A 22,164-nucleotide genomic window follows, 5' to 3' on the forward strand; every position below is an offset into this window, starting at 1 on the left:
ATCAAGGGGGTCACTTCTCGGAGGTCTTCCTCTCTTTCCAAGAAGAGGCTGGAAAACGCCCTCGAGCTCTGGCCCCAGCACCACCCAGCGCCCAGGCCAGTCCTCCCTCCAGCCTGGGCAGCTGGCACCCATCCTGCTGTGGCAGGCAGGCCTGGGTACTGGCCCAGGAGAGCTCTGTACCCGAAGCAGGAGCAGACATTCTGGGCTGCTGGAGCCCTGCCCCAGCTATTCCCATAAATGGTCCAGTCCCCCAGACGGAAGGCTCCTGGCTGTCCTCTAGTTCCCCGGGGGGAGCGCCTTGCTGGCTGAGGGTACAGAACTGGCTCGTGCCTGCCCCAGCTCCATGTCCACTTGCACACGTGCTCAGAGCCACCGGAGTACTGCCCACAGGGCCTAGGGTCAGGACCCTTTGCCCCAGCTGGGCAGAAGCGGGTGCCCACGCAGGGATTGACTGTGGGGACCACCCCTGCCCATGCCCCCAGCACACGCCCTCACCCTGAGCCTTCCTCAGAGGCCAGCCTGGTTTTGAGGGAGTATCATTTTGAGGGACATTTAAAAATCTTTTATCTAGATGTTTATTGTAGAAAATCTAGAAAATACAGAAATGTGTAAAGAAAAGCCGTTTATATCAACACCGAGAGATAAGCACTGTTGACATTTGGTGTACGTATTTCCAGCCTTTTTTTCTCAACACTGTATTTTCAATCTGATCACACTGTATTTACAGCTGTATAACCTTTTTCCAGGTAGCATGACTAGACTGTCTTTTTCTTAAGATTTAAATACCAAAACTAGAACCTGGCCAGAACCTGGCCCCCCTGGGAGGACCCTTGGCCCTGTGCCTCTTCTTGGCTTTGCAAGACTTGGCCCAACCCTAGTATCTGTCCCCCTAGTATCCTTTAGTTCCACAGCTTTTGCCCCCTGCCAGTCTTCAGCTGCTGTTGTGTCAGTGTGTGTGTGTGTGTCTGTTAGTGTGTGTGTCTGTGTTGGTGTTTGTGTGACCATGTGTGTACCTGTGTCTGTGATTGTGTGTATCTGTGTTTCTGTGTCTCTGTGTGTGTGTCTGTGTTTATGTGCTTGTGATTGTGTGTTTGTGATTGTGTATATTTGTGTGTGTTTGTGGCACATAGACGCAATCATGCAGGCCTGTTCCATGGGTCCGGATGTGCAGTTGAGGTATTCCGGATTTGCAAGAGGGTGGAAGTTTATGATTACTTCAGACAGTGGAATTTATAAACATAGCCTCTAAATAGTTCCAAGCCTTCTACCACCCAAGACTTCTTTAATGACCCCCCTCCCCAGCCTGATGTTTCAAAATCTGTCTGGCAGGCAGAGGTCATTGTCGCATGACCCCCTTCCTATCTTTACAAGCTGCAGGGGTTCCTGCTGCCTGTCAGAGCCTGTGGGCAGCATTCAAAGGTCTGAGCTGCAAAGAAGACTTAACAGCCTTATCCACGAGGGCTTTTGAAATATTAAAAACGTTTAGACTCCTGTTTCTGCCGCCTCGGATGAGGAGGCGAGGCCGTGCCTACCTGGGGGATAACTGAGGAGGTGGTGACAACAGGAAGAGGGACCATTTTGGCATTTTCTCCTAGTGACCTGAGAGCTGAGCCCTGCCTGAGGCTGCCTGTCAGGGACCAGCTCTGATCCACGCAGGCCAATCTCCGCACCCTGCCTCATGCTGCCCACTCTGTCTCTACAGGGAATCCACCGACTTTGGATTAGGCCTAAGTCAAATCCTACCTCTGAACTTGACCTTGAGCAACTTGCTTCCATTTTTGGAGCCTCCAATTTCACGCCTGTGAGATGGTCCCTATGACGGTTCTTATGAATCCTCTCACAATCGCTGCAATTTGTCAGATGAGATAATGTAGAAATTCCTGGTGCCTAGTTTCCTGATCATCATCTCCTGATAAAGATTGCTTCATATGTGCCTCCCACTTCAAGCATCCCCTCAAGTCGCAGAACAAGAGAGCTGGAAAGGCAAGGTTAGACCAGTCCCTCCCTGGAGAGATGGAGAAAACTGCGCAGAGCAGCTCACTGCGAGCTGGACAGACATTCTTCACGATTCCTGCCTGTGCCATCAGATGTCCTCCCGCTGGGCGTGCAGTGGGCTCGTTCTCCTTTGGGCCTGGGCTCCGTTCCATTCTGGAGAAGTTCAGCTGTCATCTGCTCGTCCTCTTCGGTCTCCGCTCCGGGGCCCTGCCAGACCCTGCTGGGAGCTTCCTGCTTTGTTCACTGCGACTTCTCATCCCCACTCGTATTTCTCATCTCTCTCTGTCCTGCGCGCCAAGCGATTTCCCTGGCTCTATCTTAGCCTGTGCATTGAGATGACTCCTTTTCCAATTTAATAACCATACTTTTTATTTTCGCACTTCTCTTAGTTTTAGACCTCCAATGTCTTCACAAAAGTCTATTCTTACTTCACAGATCCTGTTCCTTCTCTCATACTTTTAAAGACCTGCTTTTTTTTTTTTTAATTGTTGTAATATGTACACAGCATTTACCATTTGACCTTTTTTTTTGGCCATGACACAGCATGTGGGATCTCAGTTCCCTGCCCAGGGATCGAACCCATACCCCCTGCATTGGAAGCACAGAGTCTTAACCACTGGACTGCCAGGGAAGTCCCCATTTTAACTGTTTTGAAGTCTATAGTTCAGTGGCATTGAGTATATTCAATGGTTGTGCAGCCATCACCACATCTATTCGGGTCTCCTTCTCTTGCGTACACATCCCAAATTGAAATTCCTGGATGACAAAGTAATTCTATACTTTTTTCCACAGTGGCTGCACCATTTTAGTTCCATCAGCCGTGCACAGGTGTTCCAATTTCTGCATGTGTTGACCATCCCTCAACATTTTCTGTTTTGTTTTTTGGATTTTTTTTTTTTAACAGCCATCCTAGTGGTATCTCAGATTTTGATTTGTATTTCCCTAATAATTAGTGATATTGGACATCTTCTCAAGTACCTATGATCCATTTAGGGATCATCTTTAGAAAGATATCTAGTGAAGTCCTTTGCCCATCCTTGAATTGGCTTGTTTGTTTCTTCACTGTTGAGTTTGGGGAGCTCTTTATATATTCTTGCTATTAGTCGCTTATCAGATCAAGGATTTGCAAATATTTTCTCCAATTCTGTTGCTAGCCTTTTCACTCTGTTGTTAGTGTCCTTTGATGTGAAAAAGCTCTTAATTTTAGTGAGGTCCAACTTGTTTGTTTTTTCTTTTGTTGCCTATGCTTTTGGTATCATATCCAAGAAATCATTGCCAAATCCAATGTCATGAAACTTTTCCTCTATGATTTCTTCAGAGTTTTACAGTCTGAGTTCTTATGTTTAGGTCTGTAATCCATTTTGAGTTTATTTTTGCAGATGGTGTGAAGCCTAGTATTTTAAGTCCCTTTCAGATTTCCTTAATGCCTGTCCTTCCGTGGGTGTGGTCTAATCCATGCCTGCATCTGGAGTTCAGCACAGACTCTGGAGCCAAGCTATGTGGATTTGAGTCCCACCTCCACTGTTGGCTAGCTGTGTGACTATGAGCAAGTTTCCCAACCTCTCTGTCCCTCCTTTTCCTCATCTATAAACTGGATGTATTGATCACAGTACCTGCCTCGTAGTTTGTTGTGAGGATTCATATCCCAAAAGCCTTCAGAAGGTCCCTAGCTCCTGTACAGGGCTTAGTGGTGGAGGTCATTACTAACCTAACTGTGTTGGATCTCCTCTTGTACGTGGTGTTCTTGACCGATGAGCCATCTTCACTGGAATAGCCTTCCATGGGGGAACCCTTCCCAGGCACACACCAGGTTGTGAAGGTGTCTTCAGGGTTGGTTTCATGGTTGTTTCTTGCAGGGTCCTTTTAGAAAAGACGCCATCTGCTGGCTCCCTTGATGGAGGCATTATTACTTCCACTGTGGAGGACTATTCTCAGGTAGGCACTGATGCTGCAGCCCTTTGGGCATGGATGCACTTTGACTGCTCACATGGGCTCCCACTCACTGCTGCATGAGCCGTCCTTGTCTCCCAGGGCATCTGAATAGTCCCTTTTCTTGCTTTCCATCTCAGCTCTGTATTTTGCATTTTTAAAAATACTATATTTGACCCCAAATAGCCAAAGCAATCTTGAGAAAGAAGGACTAAGCTGGAGACATCGCACTTCCTGATTTCAAACTTTATTACAAAGCTACAGTAAACACAACAGTTTGGTACTGACATAAAAACAGACACATAGATCAATGGAACAGAATAGAAAGCCCAGAAATAATCCCACACATATATGGTCAATATATTTATGACAGAAAAGTCAACAATATACAGTGAGGGAAGGATAGTGTCTTCAATAAATGGTGTTGAGAAAACTGGATGGCCACATGCAAAAGAATGAAACTGGACCCCTGTCTCATACTACAGACAAAAATCAACTCAAAGTGGATTAAAGGCTTCAAAGTAAGGCCTGGAACTGTAAAAATCCTAGACGAAAATACAGGGAGTAAGCTCCTAGACATCAGTCTTAGCCAAGATTTTTTTTTAATTTGACACTAAAAGCCAACAAAAGCGAAGATCAACAAATGATTCTACATCAAACTACAAAGCCTGTGCACAGCAAAAGAAGCCATCAACAAAATGAAAAGGCAACTCCCAGACTCAGAAAAAATATTTGCAAATCATATACTATCTGATAAAGGGTTAAATATTAAACATCCATGAAGAATTCACAGAAGTCCAAACAACTAGAGAAAAACATTGATTTAAAAATGGGCAAGGATCTGAATAGACTTTTTTCCAAAGAAATTTACTGATGGCCAAGAAGTATATGAAAATTTACACATCATTAATCATCAGGGAAATGCAAATCAAAACCACAATGAGACATCACCTCCACCTCTTAGAATGGCTATTATCAAAAAGACAAGAGCTATTAAGTGAGAGGAGGGATACGAAGAAAAGGGAACCCTTGTGCACTGTTGGTGGGAATGCAAATTTTTACAGCTACTTGGAAAACAGTATGGAGGTTTCTCAAAAAAGAATTAAAAATAGACTACCATCAGTTCAGTTCAGTTCAGTTGCTCAGTTCAGTTCAGTCGTGTCCGACTCTTTGAAGCCCCATGGACTGCAGCACACCAGGCCTCCCTGTCTGTCACCAACTCCCAGAGTTTACTCAAACTCATGTCCATTGAGTCGGTGAGCCATCCAGCCATCTTATCCTTTGTTGTCCCCTTTTCCTCCCACTTTCAGTCTTTCCCGGCATCAGGATCTTTTCCAATGAGTCAGTTCTTCCCATCAGGTGGCCAAAGTATTGGAGTTTCAGCTTCAGCATCAGTCCTTGCAATGAATATTCAGGTCTGATTTCCTTTAGGATGGACTGGTTGGATCTCCTTGCAGTCCAAGGGACTCTCAAGAGTCTTCTCCAACACCACAGTTCAAAAGCATCAATTCTTCAGTGCTCAGCTTTATAGTCCGACTCTCACATCCATACATGACTACTGGAAAAACAATAGCTTTGACTAGACAGACCTTTGTTGGCAAACTGAAGTCTCTGCTTTTTCGCATGCTGTCTAGGTTGGTCATAGCTTTTCTTCCAAGTAGCAAGTGTCTTTTAATTTCATGGCTGTAGTGATTTTGGAGCCCAAAAAAATAAAATCTGTCACTGTGTCCACTGTTTCTCCATCTATTTGCCATGAAGTGATGGGACCGGATGCCATGATCTTAGTTTTCTGAATGTTGAACTTTAAGCCAACTTTTTCACTCTCCTCTTTCACTTTCATCAAGAGGCTCTTTTAGTTCTTCTTCTCTTTCTGCCATAAGGGTGGTGTCATCTGCATATCTGAGGTTATTGATATTTCTCCTGGCAATCTTGATTCCAGCTTGTGCTTTATCCAATCCAGCGTGTCTCATGATGCACTCTGCATTTAAGTTAAATAAGCAGGGTGACAATATACGGCCTTGATGTACTCCTTTCCCTATTTGGAACCAGTCTGTTTTTCCATGACCAGTTCTAACTGTTGCTTCCTGACCTGCATACAGATTTCTCAAGAGGCAGGTCGGATGGTCTGGTATTTTCATCTCTTTAAGAATTTTCCAGAGTTTGTTGTGGTCCACACAGTCAAAAGCTTTGGAATAGTTAATGAAGCATAAGTAGATATTTTTCTAGAACTCTCTTGCTTTTTCGATGATCCAACAGATGTTGGCAATTTGATCTCTGGTTCCTCTGCCTTTTCTAAATCTAGCTTGAACATCTGGAAGTTCACAGTTCTACTACTGTGGGCAAGAATCCCTTAGAAGAAATGGAGTAGCCTTCATAGTCGACAAGAGTCTGAAATGCAGTACTTGGATGCAATCTCAAAAACAACAGAATGATCGCTGTTCGTTTCCAAGGCAAACCATTCAATATCACGACCAGTAATGCTGAAGAAGCTGATGTTGAATGGTTCTGTGAAGACTTACAAGACCTTCTAGAACTAACACCCAAAAAAGATGTCCTTTTCTATAGGGGACTGGAATGCAAAAGTAGGGAGTCAAGAAATACCCAGAGTAACAGGCAAATTTGGCCTTGGAGTACAGAATGAAGCAGGGCAAAGGCTAATAGAGTTTTGTCAAGAGAACACACTGGTCACAGCAAACACCCTCTTCCAACAACACAAGAGAAGACTCTACACATGGACATCACCAGATGGTCAATACTGAAGTCAGATTGATTATATTCTCTGCAGCCAAAGATGGAGAAGCTCTATACAGTTAGCAAAAACAAGACTAGGAGCTGACTGTGGCTCAGATCATGAACTCCTTATTACCAAATTCAGATTTAAAGGAAGTAGGGAAAACCACTAGACCATTCAGGTATGACCTAAATGAAATACCTTACGAGTACACAGTGGCAGTGACAAATAGATTCAAGGGATTAGATCTGAGAGAGTGCCTGAAGAACTACCATATAATACAGCAATTCCACTCCTGGGTATGTATCCAAAGAAAATGAAATTATAGTCTAGATGTCTGTACCCCCGTGTTCATTGCAGCATTATTTACAATAGCTGAGATATGGAAACAGGCTAAGTGTCCACCGATGGAAATTAAAAATGTAACACACACACACACACATGCATGTACATGCACAGGAATACTATTCAGCCATGTAAAAGAAGGCAAGCTTGCCATTTGCAACAACATGGATGGAACTTCAGAGCATTATGCTAAGTGAAATAGATCAGACAGAGAAGGGCAAATGCTGTATGATCTTATTTATACGCAGAATCTAAAATACAAAAGCCTGCCCAGTGGCTCAGCAGTAAAGAATCTGCCTGCAAGGAAGGAGACACAGGAGATGTGGGTTCAATCCCTGAGTAAGGAAGATACCCTGGAGGAGGAAATGGCAACCCACTCAGTATTCGTACCGGGGAAATCCCATAGACAGAGGAGCCTGAGAGGCTACAGTCCATAGGCTCTCAGAGTCAGACATGACAAAGCAACTGAGCACGCACAGCAATAACAACAGTAAAAAACCTAAAAACACCCCCAAACAAAACAAAATTGAACTCCTAGATATAGAGATGGTGAATGCCAGAGGCAAGGGTGGGTGGGTGAAATGGGTGAAAGCAGTCAAACAGTATAAACTTCTTGCTGCAAGATAAATAAGTCCAGTGGGTGAAATGTATAGCATGAAGATAATAGTAACCAAATAATAACCAAGCAACCAAAAAGTATTTTTTTTTTTTATCCTGGTAGGTGGCCCTTATCTTCTGTGCCTCCTGACAGCAAACTCATGGTATAGGGCTCTCCCTTGGGAAACAGGCACAAGGACACTGAAAGAGAGGAGGAGCCCTGGGTCAATCATACTTGCCTCAAGAGAGAAAAAGACCAAAAAATGTGAACATAGGCGGTCAAGTCAGAAGAACATGGAAAGACAACTGTGCTTCCAGAATCCAGTGACCCCAAGAGGTCTTTTTCTTCCGTCTATCCATCCATCCATCCTCCCACTCACCTGCTCAGAAGTAATGCCAGCCTGTGGAGGGAGGGGTTCATCAATCCCTGGTCAAGATCAAGGGTGGCTCCAGTGCCAGGGAGAAGTGACCAAGTAGAGTGGAACAAGCTCTGGTCTAGACATTAAGAGCCCGGGTTGTCCTTTTGACTCTGCCATTGACCTGGTGTGAACCAGGTAGTACAGCTAGACCATTCTAGACCTCAGTCTCCTCACCTGTAAAATGGGAACAGTTAGGCCAGAAGTTAGGTGGGGCCTTTCCCTTTCTGACATTCCACGGCTGACCCTTTAGCCCCTGATGTCACAATATGGAGCTGGACCGTGATTGGGCCACAGCCTCCTCCAGCTCTGCTGTTCTTTTGGTCATGGGAACAAGATGGACTTGCCCTGGACCTTCCCTACTTGTGCTCTTCTGTTGTGCCGTGGCTCAGGGTGACCAGAACTCAGGTGGGGTTGGGACCCGAAGGAGCATGGGATCAGACCCGGGGACCAGGCAGGAGCAGGCTCTTCCCAGGACAGTTGATGCCCATCTCCCTCTCTGCAGATCAGCTCTACAATGAGACCATGGCAAAGGCCTTCCTGCAGTTTTATGAGCGAACAGCCCAGGTTGTGTGGAACCAGTTCATGGAGGCCGCCTGGAACTATGTCACCAACATCACCAAGAAAAATCAAGAGGAGATGGTGTGGTACCAATTCCACCCCTGCCCCTTCTCCCCTTGTTCTTCTCAGGGGTCCCGGTGCAGGGATGCTGGGGGGCAAGGAATCACACATTTTGCCACTCTTCCAGAGCTAGATGAGAGAGGGAAGCCCCAAAGCACATGTCGGAACAGATGTCAGGCTCCAGGCCTCCTGGAGCCCTGAAAGCTGTCTGGGCTAGAACCTCTAGCTTCTTTCCTCTTGTAAATATCACCTGCTTGCTTTTAGGGGGCAGGTTTCCTCCCTTCTCACTCTTAGCAAAGTTTCAGTGACTCCAGACCCTTTAAAGGGGCTTTGGAAGCAGGCTGCGGGGCTGGGCCGTGAAGTTCAATGTGACACCCTCACCCTCCCCTTCACCCTCACACGACAAACATGGTGACCGTCCTTCCAGCTGCACAAGGACGTGGAGAAGTCCCAGCACACGCTGTACTTTGGCACGCGGGCCCGCCTGTTTAAGATCGCCAACTTCCAGGACTCAGACGTGAAGCGCATGCTGAGTAAGCTGCTGGATGTAGACAAGGCGGCCCTGCCCAAGGAGGAGCTCCGGGAGGTGATGGACGAGCCCCCAGGTCTCCAGGCACATGCTCCCCACCCCAGGGGTGGGCAGGCTGTTGGGTGGGTAGCTGCCTAGGTCTAGAAGGAGGTGGGGGGAGGCAGGGCCAGAACTTCCTCTGGGTGGGTGGGGGAGATGAGCAGAGGCTAGTGGGAAGATGGGACGATGCCTTGGCCAGGCCTGCCTCTCTCACTTGGTGGGACTAGTGCTGGGGGTGGGCCCATGGCTGTGGGCCTGCCCTGGGTGACACCTGTCCCCCCAGTACAACCAGATTCTGGCCTACATGGAGACCACATACAGCATGGCCCAGGTCTGCCTGAATGAGGGGCCCTGCCTGCCCCTGGAGCCTGGTGAGCACCCAAGCCCACCCCCACCCACCCCAGAGTCTCAGCACAGCCCGTTCCAGGAGCCTCCGGATTCCCACCTTCTTCCCAGCCCCAGCTGCACTTGGGGAGGGGCAGCCCACGGCGGGAGAGGGCAGAAGGCCGGCTGGAGTGAGGTCCCATCTCGGCTCCTTTTCTGGGTACAGACCTTGAAGAAGTCATGGCCACCTCCCGAGACCAGAAGGAGTTGCTGTGGGCCTGGCAGGGCTGGCGGGATGCCGTGGGTCGCCAGCTCCGCATGACCTTTGAGCGCTACGTGCAGCTCAGCAACAAGGCTGCGAAACTCAATGGTGAGGCCCCTCACCCCGCACCTGCCAGCCCATCCAGCTGGGCAGACTGCGTCCTGCATGGGGCTCAGGGCAGTGCTGGGAAGGGTGAAGCCGAGTCTGGGTAGGACCCGGAGACAGGAACCCTGAGTCCTGCCGCTGGGGAGCCCAGAGCTGGCTCATTCGTCGTGTGGATCCACAAACAGTAACTGAGCACTGCCACTGGGGTGTGCCGTTGCTGGGGAGGGTCTGAGGATGCACAGGGGGAAAGACGGGGAAGGTGCCCACCCTCCCTGGGCTTCCAGGCCTCTGGGAGACAGAGGCTCATTTCCAGTCACCACCCAGGATAAGTGCTGAGAAGGATGGGGCTGCAGAGGGAGAAGAAGGGACCCCGTTTCGGTCAGATGGGCGGGGAGGGCCTCGCTGACATTTCATCCAAGGCCTGAAAGATGGAGCAAGCCGGGCAACAAGAAGTCCTCGGGAGGATCTGAAGAAAGGCAGCCGGGTGGGTGGGGCTCCAGGTGGTGAGAGAGGAGCAGACCCTGTCCGCCCAGGCCTGGAGGATGCTCAGTGTGTGCTTTGCTAAGTGCCTTTCCGTCCCACTCTCATCCTAAACGGATGGTGACCTTGAGGGGGTGTCTTTCCTGTTTGGCAGATAAAGACCTCAAGGATCTAGGAGGTCAGTTGCCTTCCCTAGCAGGTGCCTGGGTCTCCTGCCAGCCAGGCCAGGCTGAAGGGTGGGTGGGGGTCACCCCTGAGCCCCTCCCCTGTCCTAGGTTACCAAGACATGGGGGCCTTGTGGCGGTCCAAGTACGAGTCCGACTCACTGCAGGAAGACCTGGAGCAGCTGTTCCAGGAGCTGCAGCCTCTCTACCTGAACTTGCATGCCTACGTGCGCCGGTCCCTCTACCGCTTCTACGGGCCTGAGCTCATCGACCTGAGGGGGCCCATCCCTGCCCATGTCCTGGGTAAAGCCCCAGCTGGCGGCAGAGGCGGGCAGGTGGAGTAGGCCTCCCGAGCAGGCGCTCAGTTGGTGGGGAGAGACGGTCTCCTGCCTCCTCTTAACTCTTCCCCTCCTCTTCCAGGGAACATGTGGGCTCAGTCCTGGGTCAACATCTTAGACCTGGCCCTGCCCTTCCCAAAGAAGCCCCCCGAGGACATCACGAAGATCATGCAAGGCCAGGTCAGCGCTCGGGCCCCAGTTTGCCCTGCCCACCCCACAGTCCCTGGGCGGGGCCCCACACACTTCCTCTTCCCCATAGCACTGGAAGCCTGAGAAAATGTTTCAAGAGGCTGAAAAATTCTTCACCTCCATGGGGCTGCTTTCCACCCCTCCTGAGTTCTGGAAAAACTCCATGATGGAAAGGCCAACTGATGGGCGGGAGGTGGAGTGCCACGCGTCCGCCTGGGACTTCTACAATGGGCAGGACTTCAGGTGCTCTCCCTGCGGCCGGTATCAGCCCCTCCCTCTGCTCCTTCTGCTCTCCACCTGTCTGCCTGTCTCAGCTGGGTGGCGGTCGGGGGTGGGGGGTTGAGCCGGCCACCTGGGGGAGATGAGTGTGAAAGCCAAGGGCCTGGCCGCTGCTCGGATGTGGCACCTGGAGTACCAAGAGCCCAAGGCCCTGCTGGTCTCCAGCCCAACCACCCAATCCCTTTACAGAACCTGAAGAGGGAAATGTCTTCTTCTCCCAGGGCATCCCCATGCTCCTTGACCCCTGCCCTTTAACCCTAGGATAAAGAAGTGCACCGAAGTGACCATAGAAGACCTGCTGTCCATCTTCCACCAGATGGGCCACATCCAGTACTTCCTGCAATACAAGAACCTCTCAGTGATCTTCCGCGCAGGCGCCAACCCAGCCTTCGAGGAGGCTGTGGGGTCGGTGGTCACCCTCTCAGCCTCCTCCCACAAGCACCTGCTCAACAGAGGCCTGCTCAGCCAACAGCACCAGGACAAAGGTGATGGGGACCAGGAGGACCCCAGGCCTGGTGCCCCAGGCAAGGCCTAAGGGAGGCGGGACCAGAGCCGCCTCCTGACTGACCCCTGCTTTCCCCAGAGGAGGAGGTCAATTTCCTGATGAGCGTTGCCCTGGAGAAGATCGCCTTCATCCCCTTTGCCTACTTGATGGACCTGTTTCGCTGGAAAGTTTTTGACGGCACCATCGAGAAGGACGTGTACAACCAGGAGTGGTGGAATCTCAGGTGGGGAGGACCGCCATTCGGGCCCCTCTAGCCACACCTGGACTAGGGTGGGCTTTTGGGGCAGCCTCAAGGGGACCGCCTGCTACCAAAGGGCACCACCGTCTTGCCTCCGTGTGAAGCTGCTAATCTGCAGCCACGGGGAAGCCCTGGGATGGCATTGGCTGTCTGTTGTCACCAGACAAAAGCGTTCCTGCTAAAGTGGGTAGGGCCGGAGCGTGAGTCTTGGGGGATTGTGTCGAATCTGGCACCAGCACTCAGCAGGCTCATAGCCCATCGGGGGATCCCTGGAGGCCGGCAAGCTCGCACGGTGGTTGCACTTGGGCCCTCCAAGAATGGAATGCTGACCACCAGGCAGGCCTTCCTGCTCCTCCCCCTCCTTCTCTGCCTCCCAGTGGGGCCAGCAGAGGGGGTACTTGGGGTATGAGCTCTTTCCTTCTGGTGGAGAGTCCTTATATGACAAGGGCAAGCCCACTGCCCCCTTCCTATTATCCTGACACACACACACGCACACCTGTCTCTGACTGTGTATCCCCAGGCCTGTCTGTGGGCAGGACTGGCAGTGAAGGCACTCCCAGCAGTCAGGCAGCACCAGTCTTGAGTGAGGGGCACCCGTGTCCATCCCTTCACCGACCCCTGGCTGTTAGATTGGATAATAATTGCCCACGGGCAAGGCTTTCCCTCCTCCAGCAGGCCTCAGACACTCCAGCTCAGGTCTGCCGGCCACAGGCGCTCCTGAAGGGCCCACCAGTTCTGCATCAGGCCCTAGGCTGACATGAACCTTTACAACGACCCACGGGCACTCCCAGAGGAAGAACAGGTGCCCAGCCTGCGGTCACACAGCCGCCCAGGGATGGCAGAGCGGGCTGCCCCTCCCTTTGTCCTCTCACCGTCCAACTCCCACCCCAAATTCAGGACCGGACCTCACTGGGGGGACTGGCAGAGTCTTGACCTTGTGCCCCCTCCAAGGGCACCCCCACCAGCCATCTGGACTGAGGGAGGTTGCCCCCTCTCTCAGCCACGCCCACCACCCCTGAGTGATGGAAACCAGAGGCTGAGGGAGGGGGCGACTCCCTGGTCCTTGAACAGAACCTCGTGGATGAGAGAGGAGCTTCCCGGTGAGGACTGCTCAGGGCTCCAGGGGGCCGACGTGAAACGATGAGCCTTTTCATAGACTTCGTCCACCCCAAAGATGGCTCACGTTATGCCCATCTCACAGACAACACTTTACAACCAGGCTCGGTAACAAGCAACTTTCCCACAGTCACACAGCACTGAGGGGCAAAGAGAGCAGTTACCATGCCCGCGACTCTGCCATGTCTTGCTACCCAACTCCCTGATTTCTAAGCCTCGGTTTTCCTCCATACCACAGGGATGGTGCTGTTTTCTTCTAAGCACTTCTCACCAGATGAAACCACTTGGTTGGTTGGTCCGTGGCCGTCCCTCATCATTAGGATGAAAGCAGGGACCCTGCCTAGCCCGTTCCCTCCCATGTCCCCAGTGTCAGGATAGTGTTGAGGGAGCTGGTGTGGAGAACTCGGCATGGTTCCTGCAGAGAGGACGTGCTCAATGTTAACTCCTGTAATTGTTTAATTCTCTGATTCCCAATCCCATGTGTTTTCAACTCATTTATTTAATCAATAAAATGCATTAAGTGTCCTCCTCATGCCAAGTCACTTTGATAGCTGTGCAAAAGCTTCAGAAGGAAAAGGGCTCTGGAAATCTTACCAGGTGGCACTTTCAAGCCCCCGATTAACACTCCCCCAGGTTGAAGTACCAGGGCCTGTGCCCTCCCATCCCTCGGACAGAGGAGGACTTTGATCCAGGTGCCAAGTTCCACATCTCTGCCAGCTTGCCCTACATACGGTAAGGTCTGGGCCACTCAAGCAGAACCGGCCTGGGGGATGGGGGTTGGGGGACACAGGACCCAGGAGGGGGATTTTCAGGAAGGCCCCAGACCCAAATGTCCTCCCCCTGCACACCTCCCCACCTCCTCCCATCAGACGGCACAAGCTCCTGAGGGCCTTGTCCTAAGCACACTAAGCTTTCACATCAGCTCCCCTGCAGAGGGCAGTGATGGGAAAGCGTGTCTGCTGTCCTGAGAGGTGGGCAGGAGTGGGGAGGGCGCGCAGGAGGGAGGAAGGAGAGACCCTGCAGCATCCCTGGGCCAGCCTACCTGACGGTGACCACTGACCCGAGTCCACCCCTGCCACGCCCTCAGCCGGCCTCGCCTTCTCTCCCCAGGTACTTTCTCAGCCTCTTGCTCCAATTCCAGTTCCATGAAGCACTCTGCAAGGCCTCGGGCCACATGGGGCCACTGCACCACTGCGACATCTATAACTCCAAGGAGGCTGGGAAGCTCCTGGAGTGAGTGCCCTCCCCCTTCCCTTGTCCTTCCCCCACCTCGCTGGAAGCTTGCCCCGGGCCTCTCTCCTCACCTGGCTCCACCCTAGGTCCCCTGCACAGAGCTTATGTTCTAGTGGAAGTTCTTCCCTCTGTCAGACTAGAGAGACTACAGTCTTTGCTATGTTAATCAAAGCCCATTTCCTCTTATGTAGCCCCTGTGGTCAGAGAGACGGTTTAACCCCTCCTGCTAACATGCGCACACACATGTATGCATGCATGCACTTGCTCTCGTTGTCAATAAATTGAACTGTCCGAGATGGGAAGCCAGTGTTGGGGTCTCGCCTCTGCCTCTATCTTCCATCTGAATCCCCTTATTCTTCCCTCACAAGGTGCCTGCCTAGCTTCTCAGCAGCACTTGATGCATCCTGGGGTGCAGTCTGCTTTGCCTGTCTTTTCTCGGAGGTGCCTGAACCCAGTTCCCAGGCTGATGCGGGTTGCTTTTGCACCAGCCTCTTGGCCCACTCTGATCAGCTTGTGGTCTGCTTTGACCCCCTACCCACAGTCTTTTTTCCCCGCACTTGGTGTCTAGCCCATGCTTTCCATCCCTGCCTCTGTAGCGCAGGAAACCTGGAGTCGGGTGAGAGGCTGACCTGGGCTGGAAGCCTTTACTGCCACAGGCTGGCTCTCTATCAAGCGCTCTTACAGTGTTTCACGTTAGCAGTTCATAACTTGCAAAGTGGATTTTATTATCCACATTTCATAAATGATGAAACTGAAGCTCAGAGAGGTATAATTGCATGCTGCTGATCTAGGAAGCGGCAGAATCATGCTTTGAGCCCCAGAGTGATTCCAGAACACATTATCTTCCACCCTGTTGCTGCCATCAGTTATAAAGGATGCTGTTCTGGTGAAGCTAGACCTGGGTCCTCTGGTCCCAAGATCAGCACTCCAGTCTCTGGGATATGGAGCCCGCCCCACTGACGTAATCTTTTTCTCATTGCATTTCAACCAATTTCAGTAGGTCCATTACCATAATCGGTCAAGGTCATGTTGAGTTTTATTCCTGGTTTCCCAGGGGATGAACAAAGCCACTATTTAGTATCCTAATAATTATCCCCAATAATTTAGCATCCTTTGCAAATGTAATGAGCACGTTCGTGATTCCACCATGCAGCTTGTCAGTACCCAGAGTTGCAAGACTGATCCTTGCCTCTGCTCCCTTTGCGGCACTTGACATGCCTTCTTGTCTCCCTGGTCTATTTGTTATTTCATCTGTTCATACTCCTGGGACTTATTCTAGCCGACTGCCCAGGTTTGAGCTTCTCAGAACGTGTGGAACAGAAGGGGCCTCTCGGCTCCCTGCGTCCATGTCTCTGGCTGCCCGTCATTTCTTCACTCAGCAAACATTTACCTGTGTGGGTGCCAAACAGCCTGCCCTGCGTCCAGCAGGGGGCAACGGGCCACAGGAAAAATCAATAACCTTAGGCCAAGAAAGGAGCTGGTGCCTCAGGAAAGGGATTTGGTGAACACGCAAAGAGGGTAAGGAGGTCTTGCCAGGGGACCAAGGAGGGAACTCTGCCCCTCAATGCAGGAGTACAAGAAATAGCAGACTTCCGTTTTCTATACATCAACTCTTTTTTAAAAATACACTTTCATATTCATTGGATATTTTCAAGAGTACTCTTGTTTGTTGGTTTTAATAATTTTATGTTTTTGGCCGTGCTGAGTCTTCGTTGCTGCTCAGGCTATTTCTCCAGTTGTGGAGACTGGGCTTCTCGTCGCCATGGTTTCTCTTGTAGCAGAGCCTGGGCTCCAGGTGCTCAGGCTTCAGTAGAAGTGACGTGGACTCAGTTGTGGCTCTTGTGTCCTAGAGCACAGGCTCAGTAGTTGTGACCCACAGGCTTCGTTGCTCCATAGCGTGAGGGATCTTCCCGGATCAGGGATCAAACCCGTGTCTCTTGTACTGGCAGGCAGATTCTTTACCACTGAGCCATGAGGGCAGTCCAGCATCAACTCACTTTTGACTGAGCCTTTATCCCAAATGTCAGTGAGACATTTGACCTCAGTCTTTAATATCATAATATCATTAATATCCTACCCCTCTCCACCTAGGACATATAAGGCTCCCAGAGTCTGACTTGGTACCAAAGCACGCCAAGGACTTGCCAGTCATCTCTAGGCCTTTTGTGGAAGGATGGGGGCAGGCAAGGGCTTGCGGGTGAGAAGGGGAAGGGCAAGATTCTTGGCTGCTCTTTTCCCTAATAGAGTTTAAAACTTGATTTTGCTACTTTTGACTCATCTTCCTAAGTGTGGTCGCCCTGGGGCAGCCTCTAGTTTGGTGCCACTGGGAATGGAAGATAGAAGAGGACTTGGTCCAAGTTCCCAAGTTCCCTTGCCTCACCCAGCCTGCCATGAGGACCTGATCCTGTCCACGGGCCCGTTTCTGCCGCCCTGGAGCTGAGGACTCCAGGCAGTGCCCAGATGTCACCTTCGCAACCCTCACATGCTGCCCGCGTCAAACCTCTTGTCCCACCCAGCCTGAAGAACTATTCCTGAGCGGGCAGACTCTCAATGGTTGAGACTGTCCCCCACCAGATCCTTCCATTTTCACAGTACTGGCCAAATGATAAAATCCCCTTACCTAAAAGTAGTTATGGGGTTTCGTTTGGTTTTTTCCTTTCTATCTTGATGACTTTTCTCCTCCATTTCTCTAGGATCCAGTGGTCTCTGCCATGGATCCGCTGACCTTTGGTTTCCCCACCTTATTCTTTCCCAGTTGTTTATTAAGCATTGTATATAAGACTTTGCAAACTACAAAACCCTCTTTGCTGCCATTATGCGTCTTCATAATGCAGCAGTGAAATGCAGGTATTAATGGGGGCCGGTTTTACTGATGAAGAAGCTGAGGCTGAGAGAGGTTAAGTTGATCGTCTGTGGCCGCGCAGCCCATAACTAGTACTTCTGGGTCTTGAACCTGAGTCTTGATGGCCTAGATTTCATGCTCTAGGCCTCTGGGCCTCTCAGCCCCACCTCTCTCCGGGTCAGATCGGGGAAGCAGGTTGAGAAGTATCAACATCCACCACCTGCTGCCTCTGTGGGGGACACTGGGGTGAAGGAGCCTGGAGCCCTGGCTGCAGCGCACGCTGTCCCCTGACCTGAGTGCATGGGCCAAGCCTAAGGCTAGAACCCCTGCCACCGAGCACCGGGTGAGCCTCAAAGCAGCTGATATTTCTGTGGTGCTGCAGGCAGTGCGCAGAACACATCCCACGCTTGCAATCTCGCTAACCCTCCCAAACACTCCCTGAGAGACCAGAAGGGACTGAAAAGCAGTCTCTCTACTGACACTGAGCACCTCATGGGAAAGAATGTTTCATGACTTTAGGCTTATTTGAGTCCAGGATAATAATAATCCTCACGGTGGTAGTACTAGTAAAGTAATCAGACATTTATTGCCTACCTAATTATGCTCCCAGAATTGTATCTATTTGGTCAACACAACCACCCTAAGAGGTAGGTACTGTTATTTTCTCCATTTTATGGATATGGAAATTGAGATTCAGAAAGGTTAAGTACTTGCCCAAGGTCCCACAGCTGAGTCACAGAGTCAGGATTCAAACACAGGTTAGTATTATTTCAAAGTTTGAGATTTCTTTTTCTTTTTTTTTAACTGGAGGATAATTGTTTTACAGTATTGTGTTGGCCTCTTCCATACAGAGCTTGTGATTTTATCCATTATGCTGAACATCTGTTGGGAGAGTCTGGCTAGCAAAGTCAGGCTCTAAAGGTGGGGTTGGGTATAAAAAGGGGTCCCAGCAGCATCAGCCAATGCCCCCACACAGCCTCACAGCCATATTTACCCTCCCAGGGATGTCCTGAAGCTGGGCTCGAGCAAGCCCTGGCCAGAGGTCCTGGAGAAGATGACTGGGGAGACCAAGGTGTCTACAAAGGCTCTCATGACCTACTTCAAACCCCTGCTGAACTGGCTGGTCACTGAGAACGTGCGGCAGGGGGAGATACTGGGCTGGCCAGACTTCAGCTGTTCCTTTGAAGGTTTGATGATCTGACTCTTATCCCACCTCTGTTCCAGCTCCAGGCCTGACCCTAGCCTGCTCTGGGCCAGCCCCTAACACAGCCCAGCCTTCCCCCCTCGTCCATCAAGGACCTTGCAGTGTGACCCTGTCTGCACCTGATGCAGCCTTGGCCAAGACCACAGCCCATGCCCCAGCCACTGGCTCGGAGGCTTCCTTGCCCACTGTCTGGCTAGACCGCAGGGTGGATCTGAGCACAGGGTAGGCATCTTACCTCTTGACCCTGCATAGAGCCACTGCTGGGCTCCATGGGGTATATGGCCCTACCTGTGCCATCTGCTCCTCCTCCTCCTGCTCCTCTTTTTTACCCTCCTTCCAGGGCAAGGCCCTCCCCTTTGGAAGGCAAGTGCCAGAGGCTGGGGGAGAAGGCCCACAGCCATCAGATCCCCTCTGGTCACCACGATGCACCCTCCCCAGCTTCACCTGCTCTATGTGTTTCCCGTGTCTTCCACAGAAAGAGAAACAGACAGGGCAGCATTCCTGGGGATGGAGCTGAACCCTGACCAGATCAAATCCGGGCAGTGGACGTTGCTGGCCCTGAGCTTTGTCATGTTTCTGGCAGTCCTGCTGCTGGGCCGCAGGCTGTACACCCTGGAAAAAAGCTCACTGACCCAGGACACCAGTACACAAGGCACCCGGTCACAGGGCACCCAGTCACAGAGCCGCAGGTCACAGGACGCCAGTGCCATCAAGCCAGCATCCAAAACCTACTTCCTGGGCATAGCCATGGAGCCCCACCAAGTTGTTAAGAGACAGTGGATGCTGCTGGGCCTCTGCCTTCTCCTGATGCTGTGCTCCATTGGCCTCATCATTCGGATTTTCATACAGCACAACAGGAAGCCTCCGTGGATGCGAGATGAATGGGGGAGCTGGGACTAGACACCAGTGCAACTGGTGAGGTTTGGGGGCAGGAGGAGGGTGGCCAAATGGAGAGGGGGTGGGGAGGGGACTGCTTGCATGCACAGCACCCAACTGCTATTGGGTGCAACCATGGCGGATCTGGGTACATGGGCAGTTGTGCATTTGTGAACTCATGTATGTGAGGCCATGTGCATGGGTGACTGTGTGATTCCATGTCTGCCCTGGGTTCCAGACCAGCTTCCTTCTCCTGGGGTTCAGGATCCATAGTTTTAGTGACCCAAGGGCTGTGTCCCTCCAAATCAGCCCCTCACACCAAAACTGGTTCTTCACATGATGTTTTCTTCAGAGATTCTACTGTGGGGCTGGACAGGGGCTGCAATACCCAAGGAGTATCTGCCATGGTTAGAAACAGGACACTGCTTCAGTGCCTTTATAAAATGCACACAAGTAGAACCAGACACTCCTGTACATCAGTGCTCAGTTCATGAGTACTGAACTCTGTATACTGGCTGGCACTGTGTTGGGCTGCATAAACCAGCCCCCAGAAGCTGCCTGTCAGGTGTCTGAGATGCAAGTAACCTTATAAACTGCCCCGTGGCCCATCCCTGCCCCAAACCAGGCCCTCCCGAATGCAGACAGTGGGTAGCTGGGCACCCAGCCAGGCTTGATTAATGATTGACTTCTTTAATATTTAAACAAAGCTCATCTCCAGCCACTCCACTCCAGAGATGGCCTTGTTCAACACACACACACACCTGCTGCCTGGCCTGTTGCCCTGGGGATTGAGCACAGGGCAAACAGCACCTTTCCAGGCTCAGTGGAGGAGGGGAGAATGGGGAGGGAGAGTTTTAAGGAGGACATTGGGGAATGAGTGCTCTAGGGACAAGCCTAGGAAGAGAAAGGGAAGGCCTCTGCTCCTGACCCTCTTCGCCCTTTCTTTCCAGCCTGGGTATAACACAGGGTGCCACACCCGGTGTATGGGAACTTACTGAGTTTGGACTGAGGCCCCAGGAGCCCCCAGGGAGACTGAAAATCAATGTCTGTCGGAAATTAGGGGAACCTTGAGAGGAAGTAACATCACAGCCAGAAACCACAGAGGAGGCATCAGGGCTGCAGTTGAGCAAGCGGGAAGATGGCCAAGAGATGGGACTGGCTCTCTCTAGATTAAGGATCTGAGCCCAGAAGTCAGGGCTCAGGGTACAGAAGGACTGGGCTGAGATGTCCATGGAGCCTACCTCTGTCCAGGTTTCAAGAGGTCTTCTTGAGTTCTGGCAGAGTCCGAGCACTTTCTGTTCTGACTGCAGGCTCCAGAGCACCCTCATTTGATGTCTCCGTCACTGTTGTTACTTTGCCTTGTTGTAATGTCCTTATTTGTCCCCATTACTAGCTGTCAGCTCTGTAAGGTCAGGACATAGTGAAACATCTGTAGCCAGCACAGGCCATGGCACACAGTGGGGATTTGGAAAATGTTTGAGTGAGTGAGTAAGTAAGTGAATGAGTGTCCCACTGCCCAAATTCCTCCTCAGAGCTCAGCACCTCATGCCCTGAGCCCATGAGAAACAGCCCCACCTTTCCTCCACAGCCAGCCTATCCCCCCCGACATGGGGCCAGCCAGGACAACTCTGCCCCCCAAGGAGGCCAGACTTGCAGCCCTCCCATCCCCCAGCCACAGTGGCCAACAAGATCCCCATCAGGCATTGTGGCTCTGCATGGCAAAGGCACACCCAGCCCAGGACTCCAAGCCTCTCACCTGGACTCCAGCAAAACTCTCACTGAACCTCCTTGTCCGTCCTCCCTCCCCCCTCATTGTAAAGTTTCTTTCTTTGGACCTCCACTGTAAAGTTTCTTTCACTGGAATATTTCCTTCATGTCTAACTGTTTAACAACTTGGTTGTCCATCAGTTAAATCTAGATGTTCAAAATGGCATCTGAGGGTCTTTATCATTCCCTTTTTCTCCCACCTCCCAGCTCAGCCCCTTGCACTGATTCCATCATCGGCCTTTGCCTAAAGTGCACGCCCTATTGAATGCTTGCCCTCCAAGGATGGCTCTAAACTGGCTGTTGGACCCTCTGCAAAGCTTCAAGCTCACCAAGATGCTCAGTGAACAGTGGTCTCCTTCTCCCACTCCTCTCCAAGAAGGCTCTTTCAGTAAACCTCACCCCATCCCCATCAGCTTATTCTATTGTATTCATTTTCAACCAGTACTCAGATACTTTTATCAGTGGTCACTTGCTAATATGTGGTTTTTAAATCTGTTCTTCTCCCAAGCAGTATCTATATGCCAAGAGCTCTCAGGCCTCTAAAGAAAGCACCTCATTGCATATTCCTTGTGCATTACACTGCCAGTACCAGGTCCTGGATGAGCTTGCCACTAGGAGTTCTGCATGGGCACTGGCATTCAGTTGGAGGGCACTTGGTAAGGATGGGCAAAAGATCTATCCATACCATTGCCTGAGTCCAGTCCAATGGTCAGTTCGGGAAAGAAACCTTCAGCAGAAGACCATTTGAGGCCTCTAACAACCCCTTCGGCTCCTCCTCTCCTCCCCTGCTTGAGAGAGACGGCCTGGCAATGTCCAGACTGGCCCCCTGGTACCTGAAGCGGGTCTGAGAGGGCCGAGGGCACAGTCCACTGGGACAGAGCAGAAGCTCCTCAAAGAGGCCCTACCCGATTGATTCCTGGCGCCCGACTCCCGCCCAGCTCCGCCCCCGAATAGTCAGGGCCCCGCCCCTGCCCCGTTAAGTCCCGGAAAAGTTGCCCCCGCCCCGCGAACCCCGCCCCGCCACCGCTGCCGCGCGGCTC

General features: G+C 51.4%; 1 protein-coding gene across 2 annotated transcripts; it reads left to right on the forward strand.

The window, feature by feature from the left end:
• Positions 1-61: 61 nt before the first annotated feature.
• LOC129544532 (angiotensin-converting enzyme-like protein Ace3) lies at positions 62-21,704 on the forward strand. 2 transcript variants are annotated; one of them, XM_088829207.1, is made up of 16 exons: positions 62-3,930; positions 7,722-8,421; positions 8,519-8,655; positions 9,062-9,220; positions 9,486-9,573; positions 9,753-9,896; positions 10,649-10,840; positions 10,958-11,055; positions 11,135-11,307; positions 11,605-11,828; positions 11,927-12,071; positions 13,836-13,934; positions 14,313-14,435; positions 18,280-18,464; positions 18,957-19,396; positions 20,946-21,704. In XM_088829207.1, exons 2-15 carry the CDS (start codon positions 8,283-8,285, stop codon positions 19,379-19,381), a joined length of 2,331 nt encoding a protein of 776 aa, XP_088685333.1. In that variant the 5' UTR covers positions 62-3,930; positions 7,722-8,282; the 3' UTR covers positions 19,382-19,396; positions 20,946-21,704. The 2 variants fall into 2 exon arrangements, with proteins under 2 accessions (XP_088685333.1, XP_055264144.2); XM_055408169.2 differs by having other exon boundaries at positions 7,722-7,934.
• Positions 21,705-22,164: the final 460 nt, after the last annotated feature.

This window comes from Moschus berezovskii, chromosome 20, assembly GCF_049115385.1.
Source record: "Moschus berezovskii isolate FMDL1 chromosome 20, NW_MosBer_1.0, whole genome shotgun sequence".
NCBI lineage: Eukaryota > Metazoa > Chordata > Mammalia > Artiodactyla > Moschidae > Moschus > Moschus berezovskii.

Excerpts from the sequence above, each read along its gene's own strand:
- LOC129544532 (XM_088829207.1), top strand. The coding sequence starts at position 8,283 with ATGGAGCTGGACCGTGATTGGGCCACAGCCTCCTCCAGCTCTGCTGTT. Across the intron at positions 8,422-8,518 it reads TCAGGGTGACCAGAACTCAG|ATCAGCTCTACAATGAGACC; the intron begins GTGGGGTTGGGA and ends CCCTCTCTGCAG. Across the intron at positions 18,465-18,956 it reads CTTCAGCTGTTCCTTTGAAG|AAAGAGAAACAGACAGGGCA; the intron begins GTTTGATGATCT and ends TGTCTTCCACAG.